This window comes from Oryctolagus cuniculus, chromosome 11, assembly GCF_964237555.1.
Source record: "Oryctolagus cuniculus chromosome 11, mOryCun1.1, whole genome shotgun sequence".
Lineage (NCBI taxonomy): Eukaryota > Metazoa > Chordata > Mammalia > Lagomorpha > Leporidae > Oryctolagus > Oryctolagus cuniculus.
Genome location: NC_091442.1, coordinates 10,725,927 through 10,740,091, shown reverse-complemented (window position 1 = coordinate 10,740,091; position 14,165 = coordinate 10,725,927). Strand labels below are relative to the sequence as shown.

Genomic DNA, 14,165 nt, shown 5'->3' with positions numbered 1-14,165 from the left:
GGCCTCAGAGCTCCCGGTTCACAGAGCATCCTTGCAAACTTGACCTTGGGGGAGTCTGTGTTGGAGGCATCACTTACTGGGCTGGCGTAGACCATGGCACATTTTGCTTTTAAGCCACTTCTCTTTGAGCTCTTACTTCCTCCACACTCGGACCTCCCCCCGCCCCTCCCCCCAGTTTCTGCGTGGGGGTGAAAGAGCCACTGACACTGTCCCTTCAGGCGGGCCCCATGTGGCTGTGCCCTGGCCGTCACCACAGCATCTGCCCTGCGTTCCGAGCGGCTTGCCTCACTTTGAAGCCCTGTCACACGCTGGTCCAGGCTTGCAGGCAGGGCCTGGCCACGCGGAACCTTAAGTGAAGAGAGCGCAGGTGACCTGCCCGGTCTCGTGGCCGAGAAGCAGGTCTGGAAGCCAGGGCTTTGTTTCCGTGCCAGTCATTTTTCCATACCTGCTCTCTCAAAACGGGACTCCAGATTTGGACCCTGACCTCACCGTAGCTAATGGCCCGCAAATGGCACCCAGTGCTGTTCTGTAACCATCTTATTGGCGGAGTTGCGGTTTGGTGATAGCCACTCTGGCACTGGGGTGTAGGAGTCACGCCTTGGTGACGGGCGTGTGCCAGCACCATGCCGTTTGCATGTGCACCCTTTACTCAGCAGGTCACCCGGAACATCCGGGGATGTTAGCTAGAGCTCGTAGTAGCAAGAATACGGGCCACCTAACCGCCCAGCCCCAGAGGGTTGGTTACGCCGTGTCTGAAGTCCTAGGATTCATGCTGCCGGGAGAAGCATAAAGAATGGAGTGTGTTCCCAATGTGCCAATTCGGAAAGATCACACAAATATTTACCAGATAGGAAAAAATTCCACTGAGGAAGCTGGCGGATCTGTGTGCGGAGACCCCCGATGGAAGGCGAAGCTCTGCCGTTGGCGCGGCTGGGCCGCTCGGACACAGCCTTTGTCCCCAGACTTGCTGGGCCGGGCTGGGCACGTCGTGGTTGAAGCGGAGCCGAGGAACGCGTGAGGTGTTCTTAGACCACACAGGCCACTGCTCAGCTCTTCTGGCTCGCGCGGTGGAGGCAGGAGACAGAAACGTCTCTGCCTGGTTTGGAGCCCGCTCTAAACTTGGCGGCAGCGTCCAGGACGGCCGTCCTTGGCAGGAGAGTGACAAGGGCGCGTTCCCACTCCTCCCGCGGCGGCGCCGTCTGCGGGAATCCTGGCTAATCACAGTGATCAGCAAATGGGCAGATTCCCGTGTTTATCGTCTTCCCCGGGGGGAGCGTGCGCGTTTGCCGAGGGATTTGCCAGCTGGTGCATTGCACTGGGAGGGTCTCACCAGCAGGGAGGTGGACTGGGAGTACGAGCCTGACCGAGATGGCAGCTGCAGGGCTTCCCGGAAAACGAGACCCTGACTGCTGGGTGTTCGCTCACGGAGCGGCTCGGTGCCACGTGGAAGGGCGCGGGCGGCTGGGTAATCCACCTTTGGTCTGTTTCAGAGACGTGCGTGTTTGCGTTCCTCGGCCTGTCCATCTTTAGTTTCCCTCACAAGTTTGAAATTTCCTTTGTCATCTGGTGCATCGTGAGTATTTTGCTTGTTTTTTATTTAACTACTGATTTGTAGGTCAATAACCATGCGTTCCAGATTCCTTATGTAACTGTCAACTGTCCAGAGTCAACAGCTACATAGACACTCTTCTGTGTAATGTTTCTTTTGCTTAAAAAAAAGTCACAGACATATAAGGGGGGAAAGGTAATTTTCAACATCCCTAGTGTGAGGGTCTTTCTAAGAAGTACAAGTTCACGTGTAAAGGCAGATTTCAGAACTGACTCTGAGTGGTCACAACCACGCAGAAATACTCCGTGTAGAAGAGCGGAGCCATGCCAGGCAGGGAGCCACGTGCTCAGTGGCCGTGCAGCTGGGCACCGTTCCTTTCTCTTCTCCATCCTTCCCGGGTGATCCAGCGTGAAGGTGCTGGCCATCCTAGCACGGCTCCTCCGAGCTGTCTGTTGCAAAGCCTGACCCCGGACGCCGGGTTTAGGATTAAGTCCGGGGCGGGGGGAGGGGTGCTGTGGCATAGTGGGTAAAGCCGCCGCCTGCAGTGCCAGTGAGTCCCAGCTGCTCCACTTCTGGTCCAGTTCTCTGCTATGGCCTGGGAAAGCAGTGGAGGATGGCCCAAGCACTTGGGCCCCTGCACCCACGTGAGAGACCCGGAAGAAACTCCTAGTTCCTGGCTTTGGATCAGCCCAGCTCCAGCCATTGCAGCCTTTTGGGGAGTGAACCAGCAGATGGAAGACTCTCTCTCTGTGTTCCTCTCTGTCTGTAACTCTACCTCTCAAATAAATAACATCTTTAAAAAACAGATTACATCCATGCTGCAGGGTCAGCCCAGAGGAAGCTGTGACGGGGCAGTGTGATTGGCCTCACGCCCCTTGACCAAAGGGAGGCCTGTAATGGAGTCACTGCCACAGAGTCCCCGCTTTGGGGGAGTGCAGTGGGGATAGTGCGCGTCCCACGGAAGGCGCCACTCTGCCCAGGCTTCCCACGGAAGCTCGGTTCCGCCAGGGCTCCCAGCCCCCCTTCCTGACGGTCTGCTCCCGCTGAATGCCCGCCCTTGTCCCTAAGTGGATCTCCGTGTTGTCCTTTTGTACCCTCTGTTCCCTGAAGGCACATGGAGGCCCATGGCTGCTCCCTAGCGTCCTGACTTGTGACTTGTCGTCAGTTAGCTTTTATTGCCAGCTGCCCTTAGCAAGCATAGCTGCAGGGGTTCTGTGTGGTGCTGTCACCTGTGTGCCCAGCTGTTTGCATCTGGGGACACTGAGACCAGAGGAGGGGCCGGGGGAAGTCGCTCCCGCTGCGGTCTGGGCCGCCGCGCTGCCTGTCTCTGTTACCTGTCCAGGCTCGGGGTCCAGGACTTCAGGGTCGGGGGTGTCTTTCACAGAAGCACAGTGGTCCTTAGTGTGCTCACTGGGCGAAAGGGGCCACCTGCGGTCAAACCTGAAACGCAAGTCTGGCAACGGGAGATGGGATTTCAGTGCCGGAACAGGAAGGGGAGGAAGGGGAGAGGCCGCCCTGGGGGGAAACTCAGTTTCCCTGAGCTCCTGGGCCCAGGCTGGCCCTGCGTGGGAGCACCCATGCTCGTCACACGTCCTGGTCCCACCCTCCAGGTTCTGCCCCGCGCTCAACAGCTGGGGCCTTGATTCTGACCCAGGCTGAAAGACTTGGTTGGATCTGCCACCGCCTTCCTGACCGCTGGGACCTTTTCCTTACACTGTCTATGCCCCAGCTTCCTTGTCTGTAAAATGGAGGCCATAACACGGACCTTACACAGTGTAAGGGCGTCATAAGGGTTAAAGTTAGCAGCACAGCACAGGTGGAAAGCCAGCGCCCGCTGCGTGGCCTGGAAATGTCGCACTGGGTGGCAGTCCCTGCCGACTCGACTCTGCCCAGCACGCTGCCCAAGGCATGCTCCAGTCTCACTCGCTAAAGAATTAACCTTTTGTTTTTCAAAGATTTATTTATTTATTTGAAAGGCAGAGTTACACAGAGAGAGAGAGAGAGAGAGAGATTTTCCATCTGCTGGCTCGCTTCTCAGATAGCTGCAATGGCTGGGGCTGGGCCAGGCCAAAGTCAGGAGCCAGGAGCTTCTTCTGGGTCTCCCACATGCGAGCAGGAACCCAGGCACTCGGGCCAGCCTCTGCTGCTTTCCCAGGTGCAGTAGAGGGAGCTGGATCAGGAGTGGAGCAGCCGGGACTCAGACCGGCGGCTTTACCCACTACACCACGGCGCCGGCCCCAAAGAATTAACTTGAAGCTAAAGAACACACAGGTGAATGGCATCCTTTTCAAGTCCTGGTGAGAACCAAGAGGAAGAAGATGAAAGCAAATTGATAAATGGGCCTGAGAATCCACCGGGACGTGACTTCAGCTACATCCTGCCCCAGTTACGACTGCCACACCTTTGCAGGTGGTGGGAGCCAAAAGCTGTAGCAGCCACCAGCTAGGCCCCGTGTCCGGCCTCCTGTAGAACCTCCCACGTGTTCCCTTCCATGCCTGGGAGGGCCCGTAGCAGCCTCTCCTCCTGTGGGCCACGGGGGCGCTGGAAGCACCTTGCCTGGCCCTGCACAGCTAGCCTGTGGGGGGGTCAGCACAGGCCTGTCCCCCGGGGCACCTCTGGAATCAGGGTGCCTTAAATTAACCTCTGGACACTTCTGCACGGCCTCTCGGCCCTCGCTTTGTTCTGCTGTCTTCACTGGAGCCCTCACGGACACCTTGTTAGCCTTCTCTTTCCCTCACTGAAACGCAAGGTGCACCTTGGGAGCAGGCGTCGCCAGCAGCACACCCCCCGGCTGCGGGCCGCCCTGCCCTGGCGGCGGGCGCGTGGCGCGCTCGGCATTAGCTGACAGGCGTCCGCCCGCAGAGCCAGGCGGTTTCACCTGAGACTCGCTCCGTTGCCGTGAACAGGTGCTTGTGCTGTTCGGCAGAGCCGTGAACATCTTCCCCCTCTCCTACCTCCTGAATTTCTTCCGCGATCACAAGATCACCCCGAAGATGATGTTCATCATGTGGCTCAGTGGTAAGCCCCTCCTGACCGCCCCGGGGGCGCCGAGACCTGGAGGAAGGACCCCGTGCACAGAGGGCCCGGAACCATGGGCGCGCCCACTCAGCGGTGCCCCTCCATGGTCGCTCTACAGATGAGGGAGCCTGGCTTCAAAGAGAGAGCAGAGGCCTCGTTGGGGATCGTGTGATCCCGCAGGCGGAGCCAGGGTTTGCCTCCCCGGCCTCCGTTTCCTGGAGGACGGTGCGAGCAGCCTGGGGGAGTCGTGGGCGCCAAGTCAGACAGGTGCAGGTTGGGACAGTTTTTGTCCACATGCCAGTCTGAGTCCTCGGTTCCCTTCTGGCGTGAGGCTCTGGTGGTTTGACTCGCATTACTTTAGCCGCGGTTTTATCCTGTTTCTCTGCTTTTCCCACGATGGGGATGATTTCATAAATCCTTCTGCATCTTTACGTTTATTTTTGAGCAACACAGAGGTGTTGTGTTTTGGTTTGTTTGTTTATTTATTTATTCATTTATTTTGAAAGGCAGAGAGACAGATCTTCTGTCCACTGATTCACTCCCCAAACGTCCCCAATGGCCAGGGCTGGGCCAGGCCAAAGCCAAGAGCCAGGAACTCCATCCAGGCCCCCCAGGTGGTGCAGGGTCCACGCACCGGGCCGTCCTCGGCCGCTTTCCCAGGCGCGTCAGCAGGGAGCTGGGTGGGAAGTGGAGCAGCCGGGGCTCAAATCGGTGCTCACATGCGGAATGCGTGCTTCCCAAGCAGCGGCTTAGCCTGCTGTGCCCCGGCGCCCGCCCTGCCCGCCAGCTCTGCAGGCCTCCCTGTGCACAGCGTTCCCGCGGGGCTGGGCGGGGCCGCTCCTGTCCTCTCGCCAGCAGCGCCTTTGTCACTATCTCAGATGTCCATCTTTTTTTTTTTAAGATTTTATTTATTTATTTGCAAGGCAGAGCCACAGACAGAGAGAGGGAGAGACAGAAAGAGATCCTCCAGCTGCTAGTTCACTCCCCAAATGGCCACAATGGCAGAGGCAGGCCAATCCGAAGCCAGGAGCCAGGAGCCTCTTCCGGGTCTCCCACATGGGTGCAGGGGCCTAAGCACTTGGGCCATCTGCCACTGCTTTCCCAGGCCGTAGCAGAGAGCTGGATCAGAAGTGGAGCAGCTGGGACTTGAACTGATGCCCATATGGGATGCCGGCACTGCAGGCCAGGGCGTTAACCCGCTGTGCCACAGCGCTGGCCCCAGCTGGGGCACTTCTGACTGGGGATTTGCCATCTCCCCACGTGGCCTGCGTCCCCGCAGCCAGAGCTCCGGCAGCCCCGGCTACACCCTGTACTCTTGGGCTCGGTCCTAGGTTCTGTGCTGTCTTCATGCAGAGTCGCTGTCTGCCGTGCGGAGTCGCAGCACCTGCGGGGTTGCCTGGGGCGGCCAGCGGCCCACAGACACCCCCCCCCCCCACGGGCACTGGGCAGTATTGTCTGCCCAGGCTACCCGACCCGACCTGCCCAGCCAGCCTGCAAAGGGGGAGGGGAGAGACCAGGGGCCTGGGCCCCCTCCTCTGCACCCTGCCGCCCTCACTCCCCGGGGCTCCCTGGAGTGAGCGCGCTCAGTGGTCTGCCAGAGAACGTGTGGGCCAGGCCGAGCTCCCCAGGCGACCTGGCCTCTGCCTTCTCCTGTCCGTCCCTGTCCCTGCCCAGGCCTGCGGGGGGCCATCCCCTACGCCCTGAGCCTGCACCTGGACCTGGAGCCCATGGAGAAGCGGCAGCTCGTGGGCACCACCACCATCATCATCGTGCTCTTCACCATCCTGCTGCTGGGCGGCAGCACCATGCCCCTCATCCGCCTCGTGGACATCGAGGACGCCCGGGCGCGCCGCCGCAGCAAGAAGGACGTGAACCTCAGCAAGACGGAGAAGATGGTGAGTGCCGGCCTTGGGGGGGGGGGCGGAGTGAGGGGGGCGGGGCGGGAGAGAGGGAGGGAGAGAGGAGGAGAGGGAGGGAGAGAGGGAGGGAGAGGGACAGAGAGAGAGGGAGAGAGGGACAGAGAGAGAGAGGGACAGAGGAACAGAAGAGAGGGAGAGAGAGAGGGAGAAAGGGACAGAGAGAGGGACAGAGGAACAGAAGAGAGGGAGAGAGGGAGGGAGAGAGGAGGAGAGGGAGGGAGAGAGAGGGAGAGGGACAGAGAGAGAGGGAGGGACAGAGAGAGAGAGGGACAGAGGAACAGAGGAGAGGGAGGGAGAGAGGGAGGGAGAGAGAGAGGGAGAAAGGGACAGAGAGAGGGACAGAGGAACAGAAGAGAGGGAGAGAGGGAAGGAGAGAGGAGGAGAGGGAGGGAGAGAGAGGGAGAGGGACAGAGAGAGAGGGAGGGACAGAGAGAGAGAGGGACAGAGGAACAGAGGAGAGGGAGAGAGAGAGAGAGAGGGAGAGAGAGAGGGAGAGGGACAGAGAGAGAGGGACAGAGGAACAGGGGAGAGGGAGAGAGGTCCTCTGTCCTCGGAGTTCACTCCCCGAGTGCCCACAACAGCCAGAGGTGGGCCAGGCTGAAGCCAGGAGCCAGGAACTCCACCCGGGTCCCCCGACCACATCGGCCGTCTTCACTGCTGCCCCAGGCGTGTCAGCGGGGAGCTGGATCAGACGTGGAGCAGGGGCCAGTGCTGTGGCGTGGCAGGTAAAGCCATTGCCTGAGGTGCCGGCATCCCTATGAGCGCAGGTTCGAGTCCCAGCTGCTCCACTTCCCGTCCAGCTCTCTGCTGTGGCCTGGGAAAGCAGTGAAGGATGGCCCAAGTCCTTGGGCCCCTGCGACCATGCGTGAGACCTGGAAGAAGCTCCTGGCTCCTGGCTTCGGATCGGCGTAGCTCCAGCCATTGTGGCCATTTGGGGAGTGAACCAGCAGATGGAAGACTCTCTCAGACCGCTGAGGTCGCATAGACTCGGTGCGCCCTCTCCGCCCCAGCCCCTCTGCAGGGCTCTCGCGGGAGGACCGGGGGGGGGGGGTCAGCAGTGTCCCCGGGACTTGCCAGCTCTGCACATTCTTGGGCGTCACCCTAGGCCAACTGGGCCAGAAACTGCAGCAGGCCCTGGCGGTTGTCCCCGCCCTCCCCTGCGCACAGTGGGACCGCGGCGACTGGAGCCGCCACACAGAGCGACACGAGGCGGCGCCCTTGTGGATCTGTGGTGGGGAAAGTGCCTAGAACGGCGGTCCCTGTCCTGGCTGCACACCAGGGTCCCAGGAAGAGCTTGGATCAGCCCCAGTGCCCCCAGGCCTGACTTAGTGTCACGAGGCGGGGCCCCAGGCACCCACTTGCTCTGGGGACCTTCCTGCCTCCCTGTGGGCTCCCGGGAGCCCCTTGGGGCCTTGGTCGCCTGCACTGTGCAGTTAGGGGTGGGAACGCTGCTGCTGGTAGGCCTGGGTGGTGCGGGCGCTTCGGTGCCAGCTGACAGCATCCCGGCTGCCTCCCCCGTGCCAGGGCAACACCATCGAGTCGGAGCACTTGTCGGAGCTCACCGAGGAGGAGTACGAAGCCCACTACGTGAGGCGGCAGGACCTCAAGGGCTTCATGTGGCTGGACGCCAAGTACCTGAACCCCTTCTTCACCCGCAGGCTGACGCAGGAGGTCAGCGGGGCCCTTGCCTCCTTCCCCCAGGCTGCGGGCGGGGCGGGGGGCGGGGCATGGAGCTCAGCGCCTGCTGTTTGACCTCCAGTGCCGCCTGTGCAGCTGGTTGATGCCAGATGCGCTCCCGCACTTTGGTGTCCCCGGGTGATCAGCTCAGGACGCCAGTTGGCTGCGGAGTCTGGAGGCTGGAGTCTGGAGGCTGTAGGCTGGGTCCCCGGGTGGTCACAGCCGTGGCGCCAGGCAGCACACGGAGGCCTTCCGTGACGTCCGTGGGCGGGTCTCCTCTGCTCTCCAGCGTCCGCACCTCCAGGGGGAGGCCGAGGCCACACAGGCAGCAGTGCCAGGCAGAGCTGGGAGCGGAGGCCACGGTTTTACCTTCAAGCCCCCTCAGTGCCGCCTGCACTTGGTGGCTTTCGGTCTGGAGCACCTGTGGCCACCCCCCGCCCCTCCCCCCACCCCGAGGTGCAGCTCCGTCTGCCGTGACCGCGCCCACTAAGGAAGGCCTGGCCGTGTCTCCCGCCCCAGGACCTGCACCACGGGCGCATCCAGATGAAGACCCTGACCAACAAGTGGTATGAGGAGGTGCGCCAGGGCCCCTCGGGCTCCGAGGACGACGAGCAGGAGCTGCTGTGACGGCGCCCAGGCTGCGGCAGGGCCAGGCCAGCCCGGGCAGTCGCTGCCCGCAGACGCCCGGCACGGCCTTCGGAGGCGCGTGCGTCGGCAGCCTCGCCGGGATAGAAGGCAGCGGGAGAAGTTGAACTTGGAACTTTCCAGGCCTTTGGAGCCAACTGGCCTCTTGGGAAACGTGTGTCCTCTCCCCACTGAGCCAGGCCAAGTGGCCACGCGTGCATCGCCACAGCAGCCAGGGGAGCAGGCACCTGCCCGCGGGAGGAAGCGGCCCACTGAGCGCCGGCCCGGACCGCTCGGGAGCGAGGGAGTGCGAGTTTGGGTCCGCGCCCCTCCACGGCCCCCACCTCGGCCCCGCCCCAGGCCGCAGCCCCTGCCCCTCTGGAATGGGCGTCGCCCCGGGGCCAGGGTCAGCTGCCGTTTGCCTTGCGTCTTCAAGGTGCCGGGGCCTCTGGCTGGGCCCGGAACCCCGGGCCGCCTCGTGTGCTCCCTGGGCGGCCGCTCCTGCCCTGCACAGGGAGTGCTCCTCAGGTGCCCACCCCGCCGTGGAAGCAGGGTGGGGGCGGCCTTTCCGCGGGGCCACCATGCCCTCGAGGGAGAAGCGAGGTTACAGGCTGAGCCTGCAGCCAGGGCTGTGCTGAACAAAGCAGCGAGGGCCTGGGTGCCTTCCACCCGCTGGTGCCACTCACCACTGGGCCCCCGCCATCCTGGTCCTGTTTGTCCCCACGCAGGAATCCTGGGGTCTGCAGCGTAGCACACGCGCCCCGGTAGCCTCCATGGCCATCGCGGGCCGGGAGCTGCCAGCCGTGTCCTGGTGACATGCGGGGGCCGCCCGCTCCCCTGCCGCTCCGCCCTTCCCCACGCCGCTCCGCTTTGCCCTCCGTGGGCCCTGGCAGCCTCCACTTGTGGCCCTGGCTCCTGCGGGTGGTCTCCTCCATCAGGTGCACATCCTTGGTTCTCCCTAGAGTCCCCGGGTGGAGCAGGTGTGGTGGCATCTCCGCCCCCCCCTCAGGGGCGTGGCTCTGGGTGGTAGGGAGGAGTCACCTCAGGACTCGGGGCTTCAGGCCCCAGCCCTCAGCCTGCCTTGCCGCTTCCACGCATGAGAAGTGAACTTGCACTTGGCAGCACTCAACAGTGACCCGTCTGCTCTCCGCACCCGCAAGCCTTTGCCTGCAGGATGCTGGCCTCAGGGCGCGGGGACCGCAGGGCGCGCTCAGCCCAGCTCGGAGCTCCTGAGCCAGAGCCCGACGGCGGATGGGAGCTGCTGTGCAAACCCCGCGGCTTGCCGGGATTTCTCTCCTCTTTCAAGCCTTCACTCCACAGACTGAGCGATGAAAAGTGACCTTCTCAGTTCAGACGGCCCCTCGTCACTGCTCAGGGCTCGGGCGCCCTGCCTGGGAGGTGCCAAGGCCGCCGGGATCTCCCGTGAGCCGGCTCCGCCCCCTGCTGGCCGAGTGTGGGCTTAGCCCTGGGAGTCGGCCCTCAGCCATCTCGCTGGCCTTTAACCAGCAAAAGGCCGAGGAGGTGCCCTTCTGGTGGAATGTTCCCAACAGCTGCTCCTGGTGGAGTTGATTTAAGATGGCTGCCTGGGGAGCCCAGCTCGCTGCTGTCCACTTTTGAGCACACCCCGCCCTCCCACGTGGGGGAGAGTGAGTGCGAGGAGGCAGGAAGACGGCCGGCCCGTGAGGCCCCCCCCTTAGGTCTAGGCCACGGCCAGGAGCACGCAGCGCAGCAGGGGGCTTCAAGCCAGGTGCAGGCTGTGGCGGCAGTGCCTTGGGGGTGCCGGCCCTTCAGCCGTGCACCGGGATGTGCCACCCAGGCCTGCGACTAAGACCCCTCTAGACTCACTCGCGTGCCCTCCGTGGCTGGAGCAGCCTGGGGGATGGGGTACAGGCAGGGAGGGGCCGGGCTCAGTGGCTCAGCCCTGTCTCTGGTGCTCTGACCTCAAGCAGGGGAGAGCCTGGGCTGGTGTCGCCCGCAGGTGTGCGTGCAGGCGCTGCTGCTAGGTGGGCCAGGGCGGCCCCTCTGGGAGCACCTGTGGCGGGCGCCCGGGGCTGCCGCGGCTCTGGCTCTGGCTGAGACGAGCTGCGGCAGCTGCAGTGGGGGTGGGGGGGCTCCCGGCAGTCCTGTGCCACCCAGGAGGGCTTTAAGAGCAGCCCCCCAGTGCCCTGTGTCTCCCCGATGAGGGGCTGGGGACCAAGTGGGAAGCAGCCCCAGAGCAGCCAGGTGTTTCAGAACTTGCTCCAGCGTGGGGGGCCCGCGTCCTCAGGAGCGGGGCTTCTCCGGGCTCCGCGCGAGCTTTCTCAGGGCGGAGGGGTGCGAGGGCAGGATCTGCAAGCCCCAGGCCAGGAGGAGCCACGTGCCAGCTGGGCGGGGCGGGGGGGGGCGGCAGAGGCGCGGCCGGAGGCTCCTGCTGCGCTGTGGCCCGCGGCCGCTCCGCCTGCGCCTCCTGCCTCCTGCGAAGCTTGATTTGTTGATCGGAATCGTGCATTCGTTTTCTGTGTAAAACCGGCGTTTTTAAGGGCTGGCTTTTGGCTTAAGGACTGTTAAGGGGGGTGGGCTTGCTGTTAAGGCCCCGGCGAGCTTGAGGGGCGCTTGTGGGGCCGCATGAGCCCGAGCTGTACTTGCTGCTCTTCCTGATGGGCTCTGGGTTGGGCAGGGCCCAGAGGTGGACGCTACCTCGTCAGTCACGCCACTGGATCCTCGTTTAGAAATAAAGGTGGAAGCCGCTGGACGGGAGCCGGCTCCTGAGTTCTGTTCACAGGGCTTTGCGGTGGTGTGGGCTGTGCCCTCCAGGCCCCGCCCCAGCCCAGCGTCCAGTAGCTGGGAAGCGCAGTGGTCAGGGGCGTGGGCTCTGGGTCTGGTTCCTGCCTTTGGTTCTCAGTGAGGAGCAGGTGAGGCCGAGGGAGGAGCTGGGCTGAGCCCCAGCAGGGCCATGGCTTTTCCCAATGGGTGCTAGGAGCCTGTCTCCCACTGGTTCTGTTCCAGCTGAGCCCTGCAGGGCTGTGGCCATGGTGACACAGGGAGCTGGTCCCGTTCACCCCCACCTGCAGGAGCGGGGGGTGGGGGGCGTGTGTGCGCAGGCGCCAGGGCCTCCCGCACTGACAGCACCAAGTGCGTGCGGCGCAGGCCAACCAGGCAGGGGACCTGCCCTCCTCCTTCCAGCCCTGGGACTCCCTCCCGCCCCTGTCGCCGGCAGAGGAGTGGGTGATGACGACACCTGGCCTGGGCTGGCCCAGCGCCCGTGGCCACAGGCGTGGAACCAGCTGGGGACGCCCACTCGGAACAGAGCCTGCGTCTGGGGGTGGATTTCTCTCCCATGATAAGACCGCGGGGCGAGCAGTGACTGCGGGTGGCCGCAGTGCCGAGGGCCCCCGGGTGACGGGGACGGCAGCCACGGACAGTGGGATCGCCCCAGTTGCCCGAGGGCGGGGGCACCAGATTCCTGGCAGGGAACTGGGCGTTTGCCACTCGCATCTGGCTCCTAGGAGAAGCTCCAGGGAGGAGGGCGCGAGCCTGGGGAGAAGCGTCCTCAGAGGCCAGGGAGCTGGGGAAGGAGGCAACGGCCGCTACCAAGTCGAGGCCCTGGATCCCCACCCCGTCTGCAGGGGGTGGGGGGGGCAGCTCGACCTCGCCTGGTGCAGAGGGCAGGCAGGGAGGGCAGGCGTCACGGCCAGTGCCTGGGGGGCGCCTGGCAAACCCGGAGGCACTGGGGTTGGGGCTGGGCCCCGGGACAGCTAGGCAGCTGCCGGCTGACACCCCGACGTGGAAGGAGACAGGTCGCTGCTCCTGGGCCCCAAAGTGTGGTTGATTTCGTGGCAGAGACAGACGGAAGCTGCCATCTGCCAGCCGAGGCCCGCGGTGACCGCACGTGGAGGTGGAGATGGAGGCGGGAACTCGGCCCCCCGGGGCAGCCATCTTGGCGCCATGAGTGCCGATGCAGGCGCCCCTCTCGCCATGGGGGCGGCGGGCGTGAAGGCCGCCGGAAGACTTAAGGACATGGATACCAGGATGCTTTGGGCAGCGTCTCGTCAGCTTAGCGACATCAACACTTTACCCTCTCGGAATGACAAGCAGACATGTTAGCGCCTGCTTCATAAAACACACACAGCCCCGCCCCCAGTGGCCACCCAGCCCACTCATCTCCAGCGCGGCGGCCCTGCGGCCCGTCCGCCTCGCGGGTCGGCAGGTTCCCAGTCCAGCACTGGCCTGAGGCCGGGCCCTCCTTGCAGATTTCCAGAGCTGCTGTCAGGGAGGAAAGCGCCCTCTGGCCGCTCAGGCCTGTGCTCCCTTACCTGAGGAAGTAATGCCTGGACCCCTGCAGCCACTCTGAGCCCAGGAGGAAGTGGAGGCCAGCGTGCAGAGGGCAGCAGGACAGCAAGACAAGGCCTGGAGCTTGTACTAACGCGGCCGGGCCAGTGAACCCGCGATACAGGCACTGGCCTTCCGGGACCCTCGGCGTGTGAGACAGGACACGTCCTGGCTCTGCTCTGCGGGCTGGGTCTTATGCCGCAACTACAGCTCCACGCGGTGAAAGACAGCCTCGCAGCACCCGCCTCCACAGCGTGAGTGCGTGGGGCTGGCACTGTGGGCAGCAGGCTAAGCCCCCGCCTGCAGTGCCGGCATCCCTGCGGGCGCCGGTTCAAGTCCCGGCTGCTCCACTTCCGACTCCGCTCCCTACCAGTGCGCGTGGGAAGGCAGCGGAGGACGGCCCCGGTGCTTGGGCCCCTGCACCTGTGTGGGAGACCCCGATGAAGCCCCCGGCTCCTGGCCTCGACCTGACCGAGCCCCAGCCATTGTGGCATTTGGGGAGTGAAGCAGCGGTGGAAGAGTTCTGTCGCTCCTCTTTCAAATAAATATTTAAAAAAAAAATGAAATCAGCGGTATGTGTATATGTAGGACAAGATCTGCAAGGCCAGATGCCAAGTTTTGGCTTCGGCTCCGAGGGGCAGGGTTCTAGGTGACTTTTACAGCCTCGCCGCTGGGCCCGGCGCTGTGGCGCACACAGCAGGTACAGCCGCTGCCTGCGACGCCGGCGTCCATCAGGGCACCTGTGAGTCCCGGCTGCTCCCCTTCCGACCCAGCTCCCTCCTGATGTGCCTGGGAAGGCAGTGGAAGCCGACCACCCACACGGGTGAAGCTCCTGGCCCAACGACAGCATCCCGCAGGCATAAGAAACAAACAAAAAAACACTTGCTGTTTGCATGGATTTTCTTTTCCTTTTAAAAATGATGTACTTGTTTGAAAGGCAGAGCAATAGAGATCTTCCATCCACTGGTTTAATCCCCAAACATCTGCAACAGCCAGGGCTACACCGGACCAAAGCCAGGAGCCCACAACTCCACGCAGGTCTCCCACTTAGGGAGCAGGGGCCCCAAACC

The 14,165-nt window shown here is 63.4% G+C and overlaps 1 protein-coding gene across 2 annotated transcripts in view; it reads left to right on the top strand.

The window, feature by feature from the left end:
• Positions 1 to 11,523, top strand: part of SLC9A8 (solute carrier family 9 member A8) — a 76,613-nt gene extending 65,090 nt beyond the window's left edge. For both annotated transcript variants that reach the window (XM_070051707.1, XM_051844933.2), the window contains 5 exons: positions 1,491 to 1,573; positions 4,456 to 4,567; positions 6,242 to 6,462; positions 8,011 to 8,157; positions 8,683 to 11,523. In XM_070051707.1, the coding sequence (XP_069907808.1) occupies positions 1,491 to 1,573; positions 4,456 to 4,567; positions 6,242 to 6,462; positions 8,011 to 8,157; positions 8,683 to 8,790 (671 nt within the window). In that variant the 3' untranslated portion in view covers positions 8,791 to 11,523. The remainder of the gene's footprint in view (positions 1 to 1,490; positions 1,574 to 4,455; positions 4,568 to 6,241; positions 6,463 to 8,010; positions 8,158 to 8,682) is intronic.
• Positions 11,524 to 14,165: the final 2,642 nt, after the last annotated feature.